Source organism: Pantherophis guttatus, chromosome 4 (assembly GCF_059756535.1).
Source record: "Pantherophis guttatus breed Tessera chromosome 4, ASM5975653v1, whole genome shotgun sequence".
NCBI classification, from domain to species: domain Eukaryota; kingdom Metazoa; phylum Chordata; class Lepidosauria; order Squamata; family Colubridae; genus Pantherophis; species Pantherophis guttatus.
This window is the reverse complement of record NC_142066.1, coordinates 129,887,629-129,910,332: the sequence shown is the minus strand read 5'-3', so window position 1 is coordinate 129,910,332 and position 22,704 is coordinate 129,887,629. Positions and strand designations below refer to the sequence as shown.

Here is a 22,704-nt window from a genome sequence, read left to right as displayed (position 1 = left end):
GTATATTGATCAGAGTACATTGGTGTCTGCATCAAATCAACAAAATCTTGCATGTATCTTTTCTTCTATACACTATTCTGTTTTAAAAGAAAAGACATATCAAAAACAGCTTCACTTTGGGTTCTAAACGAGTTCCTGCTGGCATATACAGGTAAACTCATTTAGTGATTATCTTCTACAGTGACTATATTTGCAGTAACAGTGTTGATGAAAAAGTAACTTTGGGACCAATTTTCACATTTACAATCTTCTCAAGTCTTTAAAACAAAGGAAAGCTGAGGTAAAATTGTAAGCACAATAGCAGTTTCATTTAGCAACCAAATTGTTGCTCTTAATTGTGATCATTCAAGGAGGACAGCCTGTAGGATGTCTCTAATAAAAAAACAGAAAGACTACTAATGCTGTATGAAGCATCCACATGGCCATACTAATTTTAGGAAACTATGAAGCATAGCAATAGGGAAGTCAATGCATGAACTAAGATAACATGAATAGGTTCACATACTGTGTTAAACCATAACACAGCTTGTTTAGCTCTAGCTGGACTGTGATGGGAACCTAGCCATTGTAGTTTCTAAATTATGATTTGCAATAGCAAGAGCAGTATCAAGCTTACATACTACTCCATAGTGCTTTTACACCACCCTCTAAGCAGTTTACAATGTCAGCATATAGCCCGCAACAATCTGGGTCCTCATTTTACGGACTTCAGACGGATGGAAGGCTGAATCAGCCTTCCATCAGTTTACCTGCAATACCGCATTCTAATCACTGTGCCACCAAGGCTCTAGCTTTATAAATTTACAGATTTATATGTTGCATAAGTGGACTAATTATTGTCTAATAAATTATAATTAAGCAAGCCATTGTTTTGTAATGGTATTCAAGCTCAGTTTGTGTCGTTAGTTTGATATTTTTAATATGAAAACCAGAATTAGCTGTTTATAGCTTTAACAACTTTAATGAACTACTTTAAAATTATAAATGACTGATGGAAAAATAGGCTAATTTCATTACTTTTGAGAAAATAGTGCCTTCGGTATCCTCTTAAGGACAATATCTTGACCACAGAAACACAACAGAGAGAATAAACTGAATGCATAGGAGAAAAAATACAACTGATTTGCCTATAGCACATGAGAATGCATAGAAAAAGATGCTAACAAATTATTGTTAATAAATGTGTATCTTCCACATTTATTATACTTCCACAATGTATCATCTACATTGTCTACATTGATCAAATGTAGTCTTCAATTTACAATCATTTGTTCAAAGTTACAATACTGAAAAAAATGACTTAAAAGTGGTCTTCACACTTACAACCATTACTGCATCCCCATAGTCACAAGATCAAAATTTAATTTGATATATATCTCTTCTAATGACTTCCATGTGTAAGCTCTTATATCAAATTTTTAGATTTTTTTAATATTGATATGATAGATTTCTGCGGTACCTAATTTTATTAAATTTCACATAATACAACATTTCCTAAACATAACCAGTTTTCTGTGCTCAAACAGAAATGCTTAATTTACCACAATACTGAAAAAAATGACTTAAAAGTGGTCTTCACACTTACAACCGTTGCTGCATCCCCATAGTCACAAGATCAAAATTTGGGCACTTGGCAACCAGCATGTATTTATGTGGTTGCAGCATCCATGGTCATGTGATCTTTCTAGTTGGCAACCGGTAAGCAAAGTCTATGACGGAAGCCAGATTTGCTTAATGTAACATGATTTACTGAACAATGGTGGCAGAAAAGATGGCCAAATCAGCGTGACTCACTTAACAACCATTGCTTAGTAATGGAAATTCTGGTTCCTATTGTGATTGTAAGTGGAGGACTACCTGTACTGAATTTAGAAAGGTGCCATGTACTGAGATACCTTGGTCACTCAACAACTCTATAAGTGTGTCTACATTGGTCAAATGTCACTCACTGAATGTTATGTTTTTATATTCTGACCTGCTAAAATAACTTCACATCTAAATACAGATGTATCATAACTGTATTCTCTAAGAAAGTTTCAGCTAAACTGATATACCTGTTCAATTAAATGTTGAAAATATGGAAACCAATTGTCTTGTAACGTCAGGGCTTTTAACTTAGCTTCCACTATTTATTCAGATTTTTTTCCTTATATTACTCAACATGATCTTTCTCATAGTAACGTCCAAATCTATTAAAGCTTCAGTTTCCAAACTTCCAACCTATGAAGGGAATGATTGGTTACAGAAGGATGCCTTAAGATTATAACCTCTACTTGTCAAATATTCACTTTAATCATTCAGTCAAGCTATAGTATGGATTACCATGGATTTCTTTGATAAATCAAAATTACTATATTCAAACCATGAATCATATTTAATGACTTAACCAAACTGAATTCATATAACAGCAACACATAAAGCAAACTGCATTACAGCTTATAATATTAAGTAAACTGAGTATGATGTATTTGGCTTCCTGATTTAATGTATGATGTATATTTCTAGTTTAATTTGATATATATCTCTTCTAATGACTTCCATGTGTAAGCTCTTATATCAAGTTTTTAGATTTTTTTTTATATTGATATGATAGATTTCTGCGGTACCTAATTTTATTAAATTTCACATAATACAACATTTCCTAAACATAACCAGTTTTCTCTGCTCAAACAGAAATGCTTAATCTCTGTTGAGTTCTGATTTAAATTCAGCAACCAACCTGACTTAATTCGCATTCATTCAGTTCAATTTATGGCTTTTGGATAAATTTAGTCTCTTGATATATAATAGGTCTGGGAAAGCTTTTAGACAAGGCATAAGGGATGTGTTTAGTTAGTGCTAAAGTTTCATCTCATCAACTTTATAACAAAGGGAAAAAGGCTAGCATGAGGAACTCAGTCCCAGTACTATATAGTATAGCCTTTATTATCATTGTACATCATGTACACAATGAAATTGATTTTAAGCTCACTGGTGCAATCCATGAAAAAAAATACAAACAACATAAATAGTATAAAGAATAATTCCTATGCAAGTAATTAGGGGGGGGAAAGAAAAAGAAAGAAAAAATAAAACTAGTCATATGTTTCTGCGTGTGCGTGGAGTGATTGTGGTTGTGTTTAAGAGTCTGACAGCCCAAGGACAGAAACTATATCAAAATGAACAGCATTAAAGAAATATTCAAAATGCAAGAATGGTTTGTCTTCACTTGAAAACATTTGTAGCATTTTATGCAGAAATGGATCAAAGTTATATATAGTCTGGACTATGTTCACATTTCAGCTTCTTTCATTCAATCAAAATGTGATCAGAAGTCTCTGACTGCAGTAGCAAAATCAGAAGCACTTAAAAGCCCTTTCCAGATTTGTCATTGATATAGCCTTGAATTATCAGGAGACCATATCTTCTACTAAGAGCAGAAAAAAAAAAAACAAGAAAAGAACAACGAAAACAGTTTTGGAACAAAAGCAAATATGTGTTTGGTTCCAGTGGATGGTAATGCTTTATTGGCTGGAAAAGAGCTCTTCATGGTTGTTGGCTGTTGTCGGTTCTGACATCTGTTATTACAATCATCTAGATGCTTCTGAAAATATGTTGGCTGTTTCACATACTCCCGTGTAAATCAGACTTAATACAAACTCAGTACTGAAAAAGCACTGGAATTTAGGTTACTTCATCATGTTTTGCTTCATTAAGATACGAAACAAAGCTCTTTGAGCAGTTAATCTCTAACACATATATCTCATAACTACATTTTTTGGAAAAGCAGACATACTCTTTTGTACATCACTTCAATCAGAATAGAGCTGGAAGGGAACTTGGAGGCCTTCTAGTCCAAAGCCTTGCTCAAGCAGGAGACCCCATACCATTTCAGATAGGTGGTCTTTTCTTAAAAACCTCCAGTGATGAAGCAACTACAATTTCTGAAGGCAAGCTTCAATCAAAGTTTATTCTTTTTACTCATAGGATGCAAATTTTATTTTGTTTTCCCCCAAGTAAATATATTCAGTGAATTGCCTTATATTCAGTATTGAAAATCACGGGACCTAAATGTCTAATTTTTTGTGGATATTGCCCAGACTATCAAGCCATAACTCTACTTCATACTCCAAGCAAAATAACTTGATGCCAGATTTGAAAGCAGCAATAAGTCAAGCTAGATATGAAATCCGTTCCTTAATTGCAAGTATGCCCTGACCCTAATGAGTTGAGGCTGAGGTAATGGGGTATCGACAGCTAATGTATAAACAAACAAAACAACTCTAATTCTTATTAGTATCCATTCTTTGTAGATAATTTCTTCTGACAACTTTTTCAAAATGAATTACAATTTTTTGAAAATGGAGTTCTTAATTTCAAATAAAATACAAACGGCACTTATGTACAATATAAACAGATTGTAGCTATAATTAAAATTTGGGAGTAACAGGATGACTTTTGCAATGATGTTGTAAGCAGAACAAGGATTTCACATTGAATTAGCTCCAGCGCTACTGGATGAATCATACAGATTTCTTTAACTTGATTTCATCTAGATATGTTGGACTTCAACATCCACATTTTCCAACAAAAATCAACAATGGTGTCCCAAAACAACTGAAAAAAGACTCAGTTGGGGAAGCCTATAAATACAATTATTATCCAAAAATAATTATGTTGAGAAGGATCTAATTAATTTTTTATATGTACTTGAATTTCAGAATTCAGAATAAATACTGATTTCCACAGGTAATCCAGTACAACTAGGCAACTTGTATGATGAAATCAACATAGAAGAAAACTGTTATTCAACAAAAATCAATTTATAGGACTACTCCTTATTTTATTTAAATAGATAAAACAGTGGGTGGCATATTATATCTCCAGCATCTCTCAGTATTGATCATGCTAGCTAGGACTCCTAGGAACTGAGATTTAACAACCGCTAGGACAGTGATGGTGAACCTTTTTGGCACTGAGTACCAAAAAGGTTGCGCGGAAATGTCACCAGGTACACACTTGTTGGGGCCGCGCTTCGGAAAACCCAAACTTCTGAGTTCTAACATGTATGCGCCTGATGATCAGCTGGCTGGCATGCATGCACAGACTGATTTTTGGCACTGCCGCATGGGCAAAGGACAGCTGATTGTCACACTCGCATACGTGCCAGAAACCCGGAAGACAAACAGGCAAGGCCATGCATACTGGGTGACATGGCTTTGCATGCCACTTTGAGCACGAGTGTCATAGGTTCACCACTGCGGTGCTAGGAGACTATATGTTGTCGATTAAAAAAACTTTAGATACAGAAGTATTTGCATTCTATACAAATGATTGCATGAGGAAAGAATAAAAGCAAAAGTTTTTATAATAGCAATAGGGACATTTCAAAATTATTTCAATCTATAGATTAAACATCATATTTCTAATACTGGATCAGCGATTTAAAAAGTGTATCTAGGCTTAATATCCAAACAGTGAGATAAGGAAGTAAGGCAGGTCTTTCTGTTGTTGTGCCACATGGCATAATCCTGGAAACATATGTCATTTTGTGAGTGACCACAATTTAACACAGCTGCTTAGAAAATGGTGACCAGTTCCAGGATGATGCCACATGGCCCAGCAAGGCAGCAGCTTGCTATGCTTTCCTAACCTGAGTTCTACTGCAGAATGTTGTGAAAGGCTGTAGAATACTCCGGAACGTGTGGCAACATAATAAGACACTGCATTGCTGGGCTGCATGGTGTCATCCTTTAAGCAACCACCACAATCAGTGCAGCCACTTGAAAAATGATGGCTGCTTCCAGTTACATGGTCCAGCAATGCCACAATCTGGTCTCTTTCCCTAATCCGAAATGGATCTTTCCCTACTCTTTGAAAAGTAAGTGAAGAGAAGGAAGATGTGGAGCTCAGTGGGGTGGGAGGTAGGTACAAGGTCTGCAGGAACATAGTAGAGTGAGGTGAGGGAATATGGTGGGGGGGGGACGGTTGGTCATAAGGGCAAATGATCATGAGGATATTACAATGGCTGTAACTTTAGAAACAAGTATCTTCTCAGGTGTCCGCCACAACTTAAATGATTACTAAACAAGAAGTCATAAGTGACGATTATTTATATAGCTTGTATATCTTTTCCTCCATTTATATTAATTGCATTAACTTTTTTTTAAAAAAATAGGCTTTTGTAATTTTTAATGTTTTTAGGAAACAGAAAAGAAAGGATAGTTTTGAAATTCCCCTGAATATTGCTATTCATATCTGTTAACCCATTTACACTGCAAACCTATTCAATAAGGAAAAAAGTAATAAATAAACTATCTTCCATTGGAATGAAATAGCATAAGAACTTGTTGGCTGGAAGTATTTGGATCGATTGTGTTCTCAGAGTGAAGAGTTCATTAGAGCCCCCAGCTGCTTTAGGAAGTGACCCGAATTTCTTAAATGCTGATGCAGAAAGCAAATAAAACAAAATACAATACTGAGAGAGGCAGTACATGGAAGCAGAAGAGAGAGAGCTATTTTTCACAAGGGGGAAACACAACAAATAAACAGAAGGTGAACATTGTGGAGCAACACACTTATTCCAATAAATATCCCACCAAAAGAGAAAGATAAACATTTGCCAATATGGAAGGCCAGAATCCTTCTATATACTCCACTGTTCATATCTTCTTGGCTAGTGGGATAATAGAAAGTTGATTGTGTAGTCAGAAGAGAGGCATAGTAGTGGTGTCCACAAATAACCTTTTCCTTTGATATGTTGCTTCTTAATTGCACAAAGTTATTATATAGGAGAATGGTAAAGCCAGCAGCCTAAGCCTGGAACATCTATTCTAAGCTCTCAGAATCTACCAACTCATTCAGCTACTTATGTTGATTAGGCCTTAAATTGCAGCTAAACTAAACAACTGCAGTTAGTTTGATGTGCAACCTGAAGATGCTTATTTCAGAGCCTGATATTCAAGTCCATAGATTAACAAATAACTTTGTGAATGCCTTACAATTCTAGTCTCTTAAAAAAAACACCAATGGTTCTGCGGATGTAATATAATTACAGAAAATTTGCTACATTTCTTTTAACACTGAAAATAGCTTGAGGGTCTACCTCACGTTCTGCTGATATCCAAATTGAAGATATTAAGATACTTTGTTTGGACCATGCAATTTATATAAAACAAAGCTGCATTCATCTTGGAGCAATTAAATTTTCTTTGCTTCACAGATCACAACCTTTAGATTCCAACTTAAATTCAAAGTTATCCATAGCTTCAAATAAATAACCTTTTGCCCTCAATTAAGCATCTTTAGTTTTAAGTCAGTTTTATGTGAGAACATAATATACTTCCTGGTAATACTGCTATGTATTTTCAAATGTTAAGCCATTCACCTCAGTCTTTTTCTAATAGAAAATGGACAGTCAAGATTTCTTCTTCAGGTTGTTGATTAAATTCACTTTTTTCATATCAAAGTTCCCGTTTCCCAGTTTTTGAAACATTATCAATAATATACAACTATAGTGTGACATTTATACAACCTCAATGAAAACAATTTTGCTCATTCAGGCATTGATCTTATTAGTCTTTTTCCCACTGCAGCTCACATGTATTCCTCTATGAGAATTATAATCTTTTCCATCTGTTATTGCCCAATAACTTAAATTCACAGGATTGGTCTTAAGAAATGATAGGCTTGCAAAGGAAAAGAACTGATATACTGTAGTCACAAATAGCAAGTATTATTAGATGGGCTAATAGTATTAGATGGGCTAATAACATGCTAGCCAAACAAGGCGAAGAGGAATGAAATTTTGACCTGTTTTTAAAATTATTCATATAAACTAAAATAAGTCACCTTCGTGTCAGGCCTAGCTCCTGCAATTAGAAATATTTTCGTATCACTGTCTTTTAAGATGGGCTTTCCCCCATCTTTCTGGTATAGTCTAGTCTAAAGCCTTGCCATTCCATGGCAATGTCTAAACCTAAACTAATCTGTCAGTAATGCACAAATGGTTGTAATAAATTCATAAATAAAAGCATAGTACAAACAACTACTGTATGTATGTGTTCTCTATATTTTTCCAAATAGTACATTCTGGTGATTGCATTTCAATGGAAAAACGTGAATTATGTCAAGTTTCTAATGAAATATTAGGGGCGGTCTGGTGGATCAGTGATTAAAATGCTGGGCATCTCAGCTGGAAAGTCAGCAGCTCAGTTTCGAAACTTGAGCGCCATGCGATGGGGTGAGCTCCAATCCTTGCCCCAGCTTCTGCCAATCTAGCAGTAAATGCAAGTCAATAAATAGGTACCACTTCAATGGGAAGATAACAGCATAATGTCATGTGGGCCACATGAATGCAAAAACATCTTCAAACAGTACTGGTTCAATGGCCTTGAAATAGAGATGAGCATCTCTCCCAGAGGTGGTATGTATGTATGTATGTATGTATGTATGTATGTATGTATGTATGTATGTATTTATTTATTTATTTATTTATTTATTTATTTATTTATTTAATTGGATTTATATACTGCCCTACTCCCGAAGGACTCAGGGCGGTGAACAGCCACAGAATAAAACACATAAATACAAAAATTTAAAATAGAATAAAAACGAATTAAATAATTTTGCTGAGACAAATTTAAAATACCCAATAACAAATTAAAATTTACATTTAAAAGGGGAAAAGATTTAGGCCAGGCCAGCTTGATGAAATAAGAAAGTCTTGAGCGCGCGATAGAAGGTGCGCAGATCCGGGATCCTCTGTATCTCCGGGGGTAGCTCGTTCCAGATCGTAGGTGCCCCCACAGAGAAGGCTCTCCCCCTAGGGGCCGCCAGTTGACATTGTTTGGCCAACGGCACCCGGAGGAGCCCCTCTCTATGGGAGCGTACTGGCTGGTGGGAGGCTATTGGTGGTAGCAGGCGGTCCCGTAGATAACCAGGTCCTAAGCATGGAGCGCTCTAAAGGTGATAACCAAAACTTGAAGCGCACCCGGAAGACCACCGGGAGCCAATGCAGCTCGCACAGGAAACGTGTTACATGGGAACGCCACGTTGCTCCCATAACCATCCACGCTGCCGCACTCTGCACCAGTTGGAGCCTCCGAGTGCTCCTCAAGGGGAGCCCCATGTAGAGAGCGTTACAATAGTCCAGACAGGAGGTGACAAGGGCATGAGTGACTGTGCGTAGGGAGTCCTGATCTAGAAAGGGACGCAACTGGCGGTTCAGGCGAACCTGATGAAAAATCCTCCCGGTCACAGCCATCAAGTGCTCTTCTAAAGACAGCCGTGAATCCAGGAGGACACCCAAGTTGCAAGCCCTTTCCGTGGGGGTCAATGATTCGGCCCCAATAGTCAGCAATGGCACCAGCTGACTATATCGGGACGTCAGAAACCACAGGCACTCGGTCTTGGATGGGTTGAGCCTGAGCCTGAGCCTGTTTCTCCCCATCCAGATCCATACAGCCTTCAGGCACCGGGACATCACTTCAAGGGCATCGTTGAGGTGGTCCGGGGTGGAGATGTACAGCTGGGTGTTATCAGCGTACTGGTGGTACTTCACCCCGAAACCACGGATGATCTCGCCCATTCGGCTTTACATAAATGTTGAACAAAAGGGGCGAGAGGACCGATCCTTGTGGCACCCCACATATGAGGGGCCTTGGGGTCGACCTCTGTCCCCCTGTCAACACAGACTGCGACCGGTCGGAGAGAAAGAAGGAAACTAGTATGACTAGTTCTGGACAACCGGTAGCGGAAGTTTTGAGTAGTTCAGAGAACTGGTAAATGCCACCTCTGACTGGCCGCGCCCACATCTATGCTCTGTCTCCTGAGTCCCAGCTGATTGGGAGGAAATGGGGATTTTGAAGTAATCTTCTCCGGAGTGGGGAAGGAATGGAGATTTTACAGTATCCTTCCCCTGCCACGCCCACCAAGCCACGCCCACAGAACCGGTAGTAAAAAAATTTTGAATCCCACCACTGATCTCTCCCTATAGTCAGCACCAACTAGCAAAATAAAATCTTCAAAGACTCCTTTATCTTTTTTTTTTCTAATGAAATATAACTGTGTTATATGTAGGGAAATCTGAAATCTAGGTCCTTTCCCTGATGGAAATTGCTTGCCCATAGGGATTATTTTATGAGAAGAGCCAGGAGCAAAGAAAAGGATTACCCTAGAAAAGAAATTAAGTTTCCCATATAAAAAATATGAAAAGCAAAAGCATACTTATGCATACTCATTTGACTCTTGACAGATGTTGTCACAACAAGAAATCTTTCAAAACAGATTGTTTGGTATTCTGTACTAACAGATCAATTCTGACTTAATTTATGTTGGAGGCTTTGATTTAAAACTATAACTGTAGTAGTTGCATCCCACCATACAACTCCTTCTCCTTCTCCTTTTTCTTCTCCTAGCCTGCTCTTCCTCTTCCTCCTCCATTAATTTCCTTGTTTCTCTGCTTTTAGAAAAACCAGATATGAAAGTGAAAAGAGACGTACTACCTGATGTTCCAAAACTTTCTGTGAACCCTAACAGTCTTCAGTTAGAAGAATCTTGAACCTATTACCAAATTGCAAATGTTAATGTAAGATAAGTGTAAGATACTAAATTCCTTATTTAATGAAACAAAATCAGATTTAGTTTTTGTCCAGTCATATCACTATGTATATCGTGGCCTCCAGCATTCCATTCAAAGGCCTTATTTTAATCCAGAAAAAAATGTGCATGTCTAATATATAAAGGTAAATAATTTGGGTGAGGCTCTATGAGAAGTGATTATAAATTGAGGTCTCTCCTGCAGAGGCCATAAATCTTCACAAAGGATTTTGCTGGCTCAGTGGGTGTTAACATCCAGTCTATATATTCTGGGGTTCTGTATGCATCATCAGGAACCTGATGTTTTTTTTAGAATTCACCAATTACATACCTATAATTCACAGAAATTAATATTACTTTACAGATTATACCAAACTGGCACAAAGAGAAGCGAAATGTCTCACACGAGTCCTTCGGGAGAAGGGCGGTATAGAAGTCTAATTATAAATAAATAAAATGTACTGACCATAGAGGTGTATAAGGTGAAAAGAAACAAAGCTGAAAAAATAGAACTTAACAGTAACAGGTAAAAAAATAAAACAGCTAATTGATATTAGGTTAATTTTGAAAGATACTAGATAATTTAAATATTAAATTTTTATCAGATTTTGAAACTACTTTTATAAAATAAATTAAAAAGTTAATGCTATTATTTCTACTTTTGGGAAAGATTACATTTAGATGAGGTTAACTTATAAATCATGCATCCTTATTCCCTTCAATTCTTAAGTTTCTAAACCCTACATAAATGTCACAAAGACATTTCAGAAATCTGCCAACCTCTGCCAACATAAGCATCATTTTATATTCATTCCATTTGCCCATTTCAATAAACAGCATGTTAAATAATCATAAAAATTATTTCTGAACAAAAATATACAGAAATCCTATTCTGTTATTATTTATGCCAATTGTGTATCATTTTAACAGATGATTAAAATTCAGTAAAGATTTAGCCAAACTAGAATGTAATTTAATTCTGGATGGATTCTGGAATTCTGGAACCAAATGATATTATATATTTGATCTATTGTTCATCCTTATTTGCAACCCGTCTCTAAATAAAATCCAACTGAAAATAGCATTACTTGGGAGTCAGTTTATTCTGTCTGATCTGTTAAGACTTAATGATGATATTCTACCTTTCATTGGAGAAAGTCTGAATATGTCTATTTCATGATGAATATATGTACTTGATACTTTTCAGGAGATAATAGGCCATGCATCTTAGTGCTATAAAAGAAGGTTTCTTAAAATAGAAAGTCTATCTAAATTATTCAGGTACTTGAAATGTTTATACAGATATTATACTTTGGAAACTACAAATATCTTTAGGATATTCAGTTTTAATGATGACTGTTCAGTCATCAATAAAGACAGATCAGGCTTAGTTTTCCAGCTTATTTTTGATAGGTTTTTATTGTACCATATGCAACTCTACTGTACATGATTATGCATATGTTCACAGTGACATTTGTGAGGGAATATCAAGAAAAATAAAACAAAGTAACAAAAATTTAACCCTGAATTTTGCTTGAAAAATGTGAATGTTTATCTTTGGGGCAAAAAGCGTGTATTTTTGTTATTGAATTACTGTAATACAAAAGGCATTTTTCCCCCTTTTGTTCCATAAATCATACAGTAACTCTTTCTCATTTGGCAATCATTCTCAGATATTTATATACAATTTTTGTCTGACTTAAATTATAGTAAGTTATTAATTATACTTTTACCTCCATTTACTATGAATGTTTACATGTAATTTCTATCATAAATTTCCATGTAAATATAAATAAATTAATTACCTTTTCCATGCTGCTTTTTTTAAAGATTAATTGAAAAAAAGAGAGTCTCAAATAATGACAGAAATTTTTTTACAGGAGGATCTGGCAGAGTATATTTACTTCTTAAATTTATTTCCTGCTTTTTCTCTAGGAGCTGTGGGAAGCTGACTGAATTCATATCTCATCTCAATTATAAATAGACTCTTTGCTGGTCATAATATGAAACAAACAATGCCCAGTGCAAGTAATCCTCGACTTACAACTGTTCACTTGATGATGGTTCAAAGTTATGATGGCCTTGACTTACAACCTGATTTACAAAAGTCATACCGATGGTCACATGACTCCAATTTGAACACTTGCAACCAGCTTAGATTTACAATGGTTACAGTGACTCACAATCATGTCATTGTGATTTACAATTTTCCCAGCTGGCCTCTGACAAGCTTAGTCAATTGGGAAAGCCAGATTTGTTTAATGACTATGGTAAAAAATGGTTGTAAAATCAGATCTGGTATGTAATTGTAAACTGAGAACCACATGTAATAAAAAAACAGGAAAAAAAACACCCCATAGGCTAAAATAGTATCTGGTGTCAACCTCCAAATGTCCTCTGGAAAAGCTTCATATTCATGGCTTCTGGAAGACAACTGGCATGAGGCCAATATATATCCCACAGGACACTATTCTAGAGAACCAGCCCATTACAAAACAACAGTGCTTCCAGCTTTGGTCCCTCTGACCTCCTGAAAGTGGAGGACAACAAGCTGCTGGTACAATCAGGTAGTCCAATTCTAGTGGAGATATGTGGTCCTACTGTGGGTTATTTATTTATCAGATCCTCTTCCCAGCCCCACCATCAATAACCCACCAAAACTATTCCTGCAACATCCATCTTGAAAACAAAAATGATAGGCTGAGAGGTAATGAGTCACTTGAAATCATGTAGTAAGCTTTTATGGTTGAAAGTAGATACTATATACTCCTGGATTTTCCTCTAACCCTGACTTTTTAGTTTGAGTTTAAGAACTAGCTGGTTCTCAGGTCAAAAACCAGTCAATTTTATATCTCTCCAGACATAAAATAGGCATTTCATATTATATATTATCTACAACTTTTAATTAAAGATGCTAAGATTTGAACTTGGACTCATGAGAATGCTAGAGCACTCCAGTTATGGTTTCTTTCCTACATTTAATATCATACAGCAGATTAGATTATACAATTCTAGATCTATATTTGATCTATTGATGCTATTTTCTCACAAAAGTTTCAAGTAATTGAATTGTCAAATGGTATTTGAGACAGCTATTTCACTATGTTCGCAATTATACTAAATCTTTTTTTAAAAAAATTGGCTTCTTAATTAGAATGTTGTAGATCAAATAAATAATGGCTTCTTCTACTAATTCTGAGTTTCTTTACTATCTTTTCCTTGCTCTTATATTGTATTTATGTGGATTACTTAGAGAGTTGGATGAAGATCAAAGCAGAGTAAGGTTGAAAACCTAACTTTTCCAGTGCAATGTGTCCTGAAGCCAACCTTTTCATTATAATGAAGTGGAGACACATTCCATCATAAAGCTGTATATAATTTTAAGCCAAGAATCCTGGCTTAATAAGCAATCATCTAGCATGTTGCTGTATGCTAGTACTCTAAATTTCTACTGTGCGCAATTATGCAAAGGAGGAAGGAAGTAGCTTTGTTATGCCCAAACTCAAGATTATGACATACTGTGTTCAAACAGGTCAATAAATGAAAATCAGTTCTGAATTAGATATGGAGGATAATAAATCATAATTCTGAACATGGACTTAACATAAATCTAAGCAAAGAGTGAAACAGGAATATGGATTTCATGCAGTAGTACACATACACAATATGGCTTACTAAGCCAAAATTTCTGGCCTACTATTTATAAAAGTTTAAAATTTCTAGCCAGTATCAGGATTTAATTGGGATGAAATAAACTTGATTTGATACTTTTAAAAAATATTCTTCCAATACTGCATTATCAAAATAGGTGACAACTTTTTTTTTTTACATCCTGTGGCAATAAGGCAGGAAGGTCTTTTAACTTTCAATGTTTTAAGTTCAAGATGAAGTATAACAAATTACTTACTGGATCTTTTTGGACCAGCTCTCGGTCAGGCACTACTGCAATGAGGTGGGCAAGTGTAAACACAGAGTTAAGAACATATGAGCAAAATAGATTCTTATGCAGTGTTATCCTTTGACAGCTGAGGCTCCTGAAAAACATGCACCACAAATATAGTATAAATTAGAAATTATTAGAGTTGATTCTGAGGTTGCTTTTATAACAAGAACATGTTGGCAATTCTTTCTTAAATATGCAATCTGACACAGGCAGTCAGAAAAAAATACGGGGGGCAGTGAAGTCATGAGAAAAAAATTCTCTCCCTCTTACAACTGCTTACATACTACACGCTTTCTCAATCGCAGTTAGGGGACTTCTCATGTACATGATCAAGTGGCAGAAAAATTCACAAAATTACTTTGATAATAAGATATATTTAATTATATTTAATATATTTTATCTAATAAATAAATAAAAACAGCCCCCATATAGGCAGATTCTTTGGAGCATTATATTAAAATTACAAAATGCTTTCAGAATGAGTTATCAGCTGAGTAAGAAATTTTGATCTGGAATTTTTCTGATGTTAGGGATATTTAATTTCATTCCTTGCATGGTTGTGATTTCTTTTTGGTTCCCAAACTCTAAGACATTCTTTCTGCTTTATTAAAGTCAACTGAATCAAGAAAATTACTATGCCATTTTTCCTCTAGAATTACTCACAAATAAATCACTAAGCCCACTGAACAACTTTGAAACAGTCTGATTAGACTTTTCCCTTTATTGAATAAAGGTTATATAACTATATATTGAATTTCATATGCCACTGACTTGTTCATATACCTAACATGGCTAGTTCATTCTAGACTTCTTTATAGTTAGTTTAAATAATTGAGGCTCCCACGAAATTTGGAAACTATTCTTGCTTGCTAATAATAGAATAAAAAATAGCAGCAATATTGAGGGGAAATCACACAGACTGGTTCCTTCCACTATGATAATAACCAATTACACAATTATTCTTGGTATGAGAAGCATTATCAGATCATCTACCTCCTCCACCCCGAAACTGCAGTATCACTGACATATCAAGAATAGATTCAGAAATCCTACGAGCATTTGATAATCTTGCATAATATGTTGGTGATCTGTTAAAATAATGTCAGATCTTGCAATCTGAGTGATGTCTCATGAGTTTTGGATAATTTGAGGAGATGCATATGCTAAAGTGATAGTGCATAGTAGCTCCAGCAATGTGAAAATGTTACCAACCCCTTTTAACCTTTTAATTTTCTTTATACGTATAAAAATTCTTCCCACTGAGTTCATGTTCATTTTATGTTGAAGAATCTTAAACCAACCCCAAACTCCATCCCTTCCTTTACAGATGACGACAACCACTTCGTTTGCCATCATCAACTCTTCCCAAAATGTTATGTAAGGCCCTAATTTAATGTTTGCCACATTTGATTGTGTCTAATCATTCTTTGTATTCTATTTTTGTACACACACTCTTAGGATACAGAGGAACACTTAGAATCTGCATTTTGCCTTAAACAAATGCATATGACTCCAAGAATACATGGTACTTCTATTATAGAGAATTGGCACACATGGCACATAGATAAAAATCATTTGTAAGCCAATGTGGCCAGTAAGCAAATGACTGAACTATATGAGTCAAAGAAATACTTCTATAACTCTTGCACATACTGCAGTAAGAATAAATAAATAGTTGAAGGATGTACTCACTTGAAATGGAAGAAAATTCCCAAGGAAATCAACAGGGAAATCATAGACAATACATGTCCTACTATAGTCATGTAATAAACTATGAAAACCATCTGAAATTTAAAAAGAAAGACTAAATAAAAAATGAAGATAGTTTAGAAATAGTTTAGAAATTATTGTGGGATACAAATAGTAGTAACAATGACCGCAAACTTTGGAATATCCTTTACTTCATTTTAGATACATGGAACTAACTCTAAAAATGAATTAAATTGTGTTCACATTTACAAAGTCACATTATAAACAGTACTATTTTATATATGCATACATATATTCACATAGATATATAATTAATGTCCTTTGTTCATTTGACTACCATAGATTTTTTTCGTGTGTTCTATTTGATTTCTTGTTTTCATAATCTTTGTTCATGGTGCTGCTATGAGCTGCCCAAACATAGTCCATCTGTTCAAAACCATATCAAAGTAACCTGTGTTCTGCTCTACATTATTTCTCCTCCCTCCCCCCTTGCATATAGGGTTCATTATGGCAAGATTTTCCCTCATGAACTATCTTTTTAATAGGTATTATGACAAGCTTCTGTAATTGGCCATATAAAAGTCAACTCCATAAAGATTTACATAAAACTTTGAGAATTATTTCTTATAACGAAAGGTCAGAAAGTGTCCTCAGCATTTTACAGAATATCTTATATAAATCTAATTAGGCTTTTCCCAGATTACAATGTAATAAGTAAGGCATGGTTCAGTCTAAATGCCACATGCAAAAATGGCTTAATATTTTTTTAAAAAATGGAAATTCAAATCCAGGTCACCTTAAAAAAAAAAGAAAGAATACAAGGAAAGATGTAAAATATACCCACCCATTTTTATAACATATACAAACTTTATGCATTCTCTTCCTTGCAAAGTTCAATGATCATTTACTTATCTCTTCATATAAAGAATGCTTTCAGATACCTCTTTCTAATTGAGATGAAAGTCAGGCATCATTCCGATTGTACCCATCAACCATGTAAAGGGAATGTGCTCAGACATTTTAACCAGCCTTTAAAATCTCATACGGATTATAATGCCACCCTTTTTGTGTTCATTAAAGCCAAGTCAATACACCTAACTTTAGTGAAGGCCAGTGGAAATTTGACATTTTATCAATTTTTGAGTGGAGTGAAGTCTGTTCATTTCTCTCTAAAGTTCATTGCTGGCCCAAATGGGGTCAGCACTTTGGCAAAACTGCTTTCCTTTCTATCAAGGACAACAATAGAGAAAAAAAAAAAGAGAAAGAAAAATTGCCTTGGGAATCTACAGTTCATAATATGTAAATTCATTCAATTTTAAACAATAGCCACCAGGGATACAGAACTATAGGCCTTGGTGTTATATTAGGAGTTTTTGTATAAAACCTGTGAGTTGGACATTGATTTCCTGTGGAACAATTAAACATGGCTGAAAGACAGACAAATCTTTCTACACTGCATCCATGATTAATATGTATTAATCTCTCTACACTGCATCCATGATTAATATAGAAAAAAAAACCTCAGATGGATAAAAGTTAGGCATTATCAGAAACTCTTCTAAAATTTAAACAACTTACCTTACGCTTCTCATTGGTAAAAGAATTGCAGCGTGTGTAATTGGACCAGGTTCGATTGGTTTCTGGATGCCGAAACCATGTTCCTGTCTTATCACAATGTTTTGTTGCTATTTCTGTGAATTAATAATTCAGTGGATGTAATTCATTTGAGAAGCTTGTACCTATATATTAAAGCCTATTACTTTTCATACATTAATTAAATGTGGCTGGAATTAAAGAAAAATCATTTATCACAACAGTGAAACAAATTGTGATCATTTGCCATTTCATTTCACTTGTAAAAATAGCAAATAATTAAAAAGAAAGTAGCATTTACTGCTTTCTGTAACATATTTTGCTCACTGTAAGCCTCAGTGACAGAATCAGTATAATCAAAGTATATGAGGTAAATTATGGGTAGCCTACTTGTATTTAATGCATTAGAAAGGATATAAGTTTTTATACTTTAATTCTGATTTCCTCTTAGTTGAACATTATTTTCGCACTTTAATGGAGACATTCACTAAATTAATTAAGGATGGTCCCATAGGCAAGTAAATTTGAAGAATTTCAGGAATATTTTGCCTTAAATATGAACTGGGCAAATAACTGTTTTATTCTTTAACAATTCAAAATTCATTTCAAAAACAATTCATTGTTGGTTAGAGTAGCTGCCTCACCATTTCTCATAATTATAGATGTTTGATTGATAGAGTAATGCCACTATTGCTATATTTTTACTTGCAACTAACTTCTACAAAGTACTTAGCTCTATAAGGTACTGTTTATAGCCTTATGGACTACTCACCACAACATACTTAGCCCTATAAGGTATACCAGACAAAGAAACCAATGCCACGTAGAACTAGAACTATCTTGTTTCCCTCAAAATTAAGACATCCCCTGATAATAAGCCCAATCAGGCTTTTGAGCATATGGCAATAAGGCCAAGCGCTTATTTCAGGGTTCAAAAAAATATAAGACAGAGTCTTATTTTTGGGAAAACACAGTACTACTCAGTTACTGTGCTGTACAACAACAGAATCTTACAATTCTGAATGTGATTCCGCCTCCCTCACTTATCTTTGTGTGAATTAGGGAGCTCCGAGACATTTACTCAAATTCGTTTCTTAGAATGGACTCAAGCTGCACTTCTCTGAATTGTTAGTAGATCTTCCTCCTGTCCTTGAAGGCTATTCCCTATTCCCTCTACAGCTGCATATTTACACATTTGCCAGGTTTCACAACAACAGAGCCTCCTACTATCATAAATCCTAGTTTGATTAATTATATTCATATAATAGCTAACATAATTGCTGAACATTATGAAATTTTACTGTTTCACAAATGGCCCATATATATCAAGTACATAGCAGTCAAGACTGATTACAGTGTTGGACTATTTAGACAGAAAATCTCAAAAACAGTTTTTCCCAAGAAGCAAAACTTCAACTACAACAAATTAGCAATTTGCCACTATTTTTGGCATGCTTGAGACAGTTAATTCATTTCCTTCATTCTATTATCAGGATCCTTTATTAATTTAGAGGAATGGTATCCTATTTTTCACTTTAATACACCAATAAATAGCTCTACAGTTTTGTTTTAAAAGTACAATCATAACCCTAAATATTCCTAGGAGAAAATAATCACAGGAGCAGTGCCAAAGCAACTTAACTACTTATTCCTTTAAATTAAAACAGTGAACAAGGAATACAATCCTATTAGAAGTTCAAGGGTAAGTTTTATTGAGTTCTTGGTATATTCTCTGAGCTTGGTTTTCTTCATACAAATATTTCATTACTAGCCTTCAAGTGTTTTGTTAAAGGGAAATCCCAATGTGATGGGAAACACCGCAGAAAAAGACTTATTTACAAAAACCATTCAGCTAACTCTTTAAGTATCTTGAAACTGCCTTCAATTGACAGTAAGTATACATTGGAGAAGTAGTCCTTCAAATACTCTGTTGCTCCAGAACAATATAAGACCAAATCTTTTTGATGTTTTTAAATAGTTTTTCTGTTGACCTTTTGCTAGGCCTTTATAAAGCCAATAATAAATGTGGTACAAATAATGGACATTATAATGGACATGTAATATTCATAACGTAACAGCTTCAAATACTACTGATCCACTTCTCAAGGTGCTAATGTGATATTTAAAGCCCTACACAATTGGGGACTGAGCTGTATGATGAACTGCACTTTACTATCTATGTATGCCTGGATTTTAAAATCTTTGAGAGATGTCCTTTTTACTCTGCATATATTGAAAACCAACAGACGAACTTTGTATGGTTAACATCAGCTTTTGGATTTCTTTATTCTATCTTTAGTTCCTAATAATAAGCAATGAAGTTTTCATTCAGATAGGCCTTGTGTCCATAAACTGATTTGTAAAATTTGACACTATTAATTAATTTATTTGTTTTCTTTTTTTAATGTTTTTTTCATTATATTTTATTGCAATTTACCATATATTCCTAATTATATTCTAGGACCAACACTCTTCATACTATACATAAATGATCTTTGTGATCATATTATAAGCAACTGTGTTCTCTTCGCCAATGATGTAAAAATATTTAATACCACTGACAATGCTGCTACCCTTCAAAAAGACCTTGACTTTGTGTCGGAATAGTCAAACAATTGGCAACTCCAAATCTCAACCAACAAATGCTCTGTCTTACACATTGGCAAAAAGAATCAGAACACAAAATGCAAGCTGGGTGGACATGACCTTGTAGATAATCCTCACTCTGTCAAGGACTTTGGAGTACTCATATCTAATGATCTAATTGCCAAAGCCCACTGTAATAACATCGCAAAAAAAGCATTAAGAGTTGTAAACCTCTTGCGTAGCTTCTTCTCTGGTAATATATCACACTGCTAACCGGAGCATACAAAACATTTGCTAGACCAATTCTCGAATATAGCTCATCTGTCTGGAACCCGCACTGCATATCAGACATTAATACAATTGAACGTGTCCAGAAATATTTCACAAGAAGAGTCCTCCACTCCTCTGCTCACAACAAAATATCTTATGCCACCAGATTTGAAATTCTGGACCTAGAAAACTTAGAACTACACTGTCTTCGGTATGACCTAAGTGTAGCTCATAAAATTATCTGCTACAATGTCCTACCTGTCAATGACTACTTCAGCTTCAACCACAACAATACACGAGCATACAATAGAGCCACTCCAAACTTGATTACAGAAAATATGACTTCAGCAACAGAGTGGTCAATGCCTGGAATACGCTATCTAACTCTGTGGTTTCATCCCAAACCCCCCAAAATTTTAACCTAAGACTGTCTACTGTTGACCTCACCCATTCCTAAGAGGTCTGTAAGGGGCGTGCATAAGAGCACCAGCATGTCTACTGTCCCTGTCCTAATGTTTCCTCTATTTGTATCTATTTTATGTATTCAATTCATGCTTATACTTATATGTATTATCTAATATGTTCTTGTCTCAAGTAACGCTTAAAGCTGATTGAATAAAACGTACCACTGAGTGTTATTCCATTGATATCAAAGGAATCATATTAACATTTATTTCTCCTCTTCAATTGCTTCACTTGGAAGGCAGAGAGGGAGAAGAAAATAAAGAAAATAGCTCCTTTAGTAGTTTTTGAGTCTAAATTCCAATATTTCTCTTTTATTAACAAGTTTGACTCACCAGCAGTCATCAAAGGACATTTTCCTTGATACCTTCTACTCTATAAAGCTATAATAAGAAGATATATCTTAGTTGTTGAAACTTCACTTTCCTTAAGATAGAAGATTTGTCTCAAGTGTCTAAGGAATGGAGGAAATGGGGTACTGTTGCTCTTTCAATTGCTACTGCTTTTCCTTTATAAGAAAAGAGTTGGTGGATCTTGAACCAAGCAATATTAAAAGCTTAGGTAATCTCTTTGTGGCTGAATTTTTATATCCATTCACCAAACCCCAAACTGCTGCTTTTGGATGAATTTAAGATATTGTAAATACTTTTTCCATCTCTTTTATGGTAAATATCCTAACCAGGATCCCCTCAACTGGCACCCAACAGACACTTATAAATAGCACCTCATAAAAAATTATAATGGTCAAAGTTAAATTTGAACAGCATTCTGTGTCACACAGCAGCCAATCAGAAATGTTCATGGGAAGGTCACATACATGAACTGAGGGGACAATGTTTTTTTATACTTTTTTACTCTACCATTTAAAATAAGTTTCCTGTGATTAAAATGGGTGTAGTCCATTTCTCCAATCTCTTTTAAACCTGTTTAAACTGGTGCTTATCATCTTGTCTAATGGAAACAATTTCCAAAATTTAAATATATATTGCACAAAGAAGTACTTCTTTTTTATTGATCCTATTTATCCTACTAAGATAACATTTTAGAAATGCTGGGATTCAGTCACTGATTATATCACTGATTTCTATGCTCCAGCATTCAGATGAAATCTTGATGGGCAGCTCCATAAAAATTTGCAATTTTATATAACATTAATTTCTCCATTGCTGTTTGTTTTCTCTAATCAAAAAGTAGAAATAAAACACATGATGGTTTTAAAAGTATACAGTAAATGACTGAAAATGAAGAACTCTTTCTTATAGCCATGTTAGTATGAATTTTGCATTTGTACTTGGAAGAAAGAGTATGAATATAAATTGTTCCACCTTAAAAAGTCAGGCTGGGAAATGATTTACTTTACTTACAGATATGATATGGGTCAGTAAAATATTCTCATAGGAACTAGAGTTTTATTTTTTTACTCACATTTTATTGTCTAATAAATCAAACACCAAACTCCTTGCAAAAACCCTAACTAACCAAAGGAACCCCTTTTATCATCAGCACCCAAATTCTTCAGAGAATAATAATCCACTTTTTATAGTCAGTGAGGAGCAGGGGTG

At 34.8% G+C, this 22,704-nt stretch overlaps 1 protein-coding gene across 1 annotated transcript in view; it reads right to left on the bottom strand.

Moving 5' to 3' along the window:
- The window catches only part of CALCR (calcitonin receptor), a 168,815-nt gene that overhangs the window by 29,522 nt on the left and 116,589 nt on the right, over positions 1-22,704 (bottom strand). Inside the window, exons 5-7 of the mRNA XM_034402015.3 lie at positions 17,810-17,922; positions 16,214-16,305; positions 14,486-14,612 (exon numbers count right to left, since the gene is read on the bottom strand). Coding sequence (XP_034257906.1) covers positions 14,486-14,612; positions 16,214-16,305; positions 17,810-17,922 — 332 coding nt within the window. The remainder of the gene's footprint in view (positions 1-14,485; positions 14,613-16,213; positions 16,306-17,809; positions 17,923-22,704) is intronic.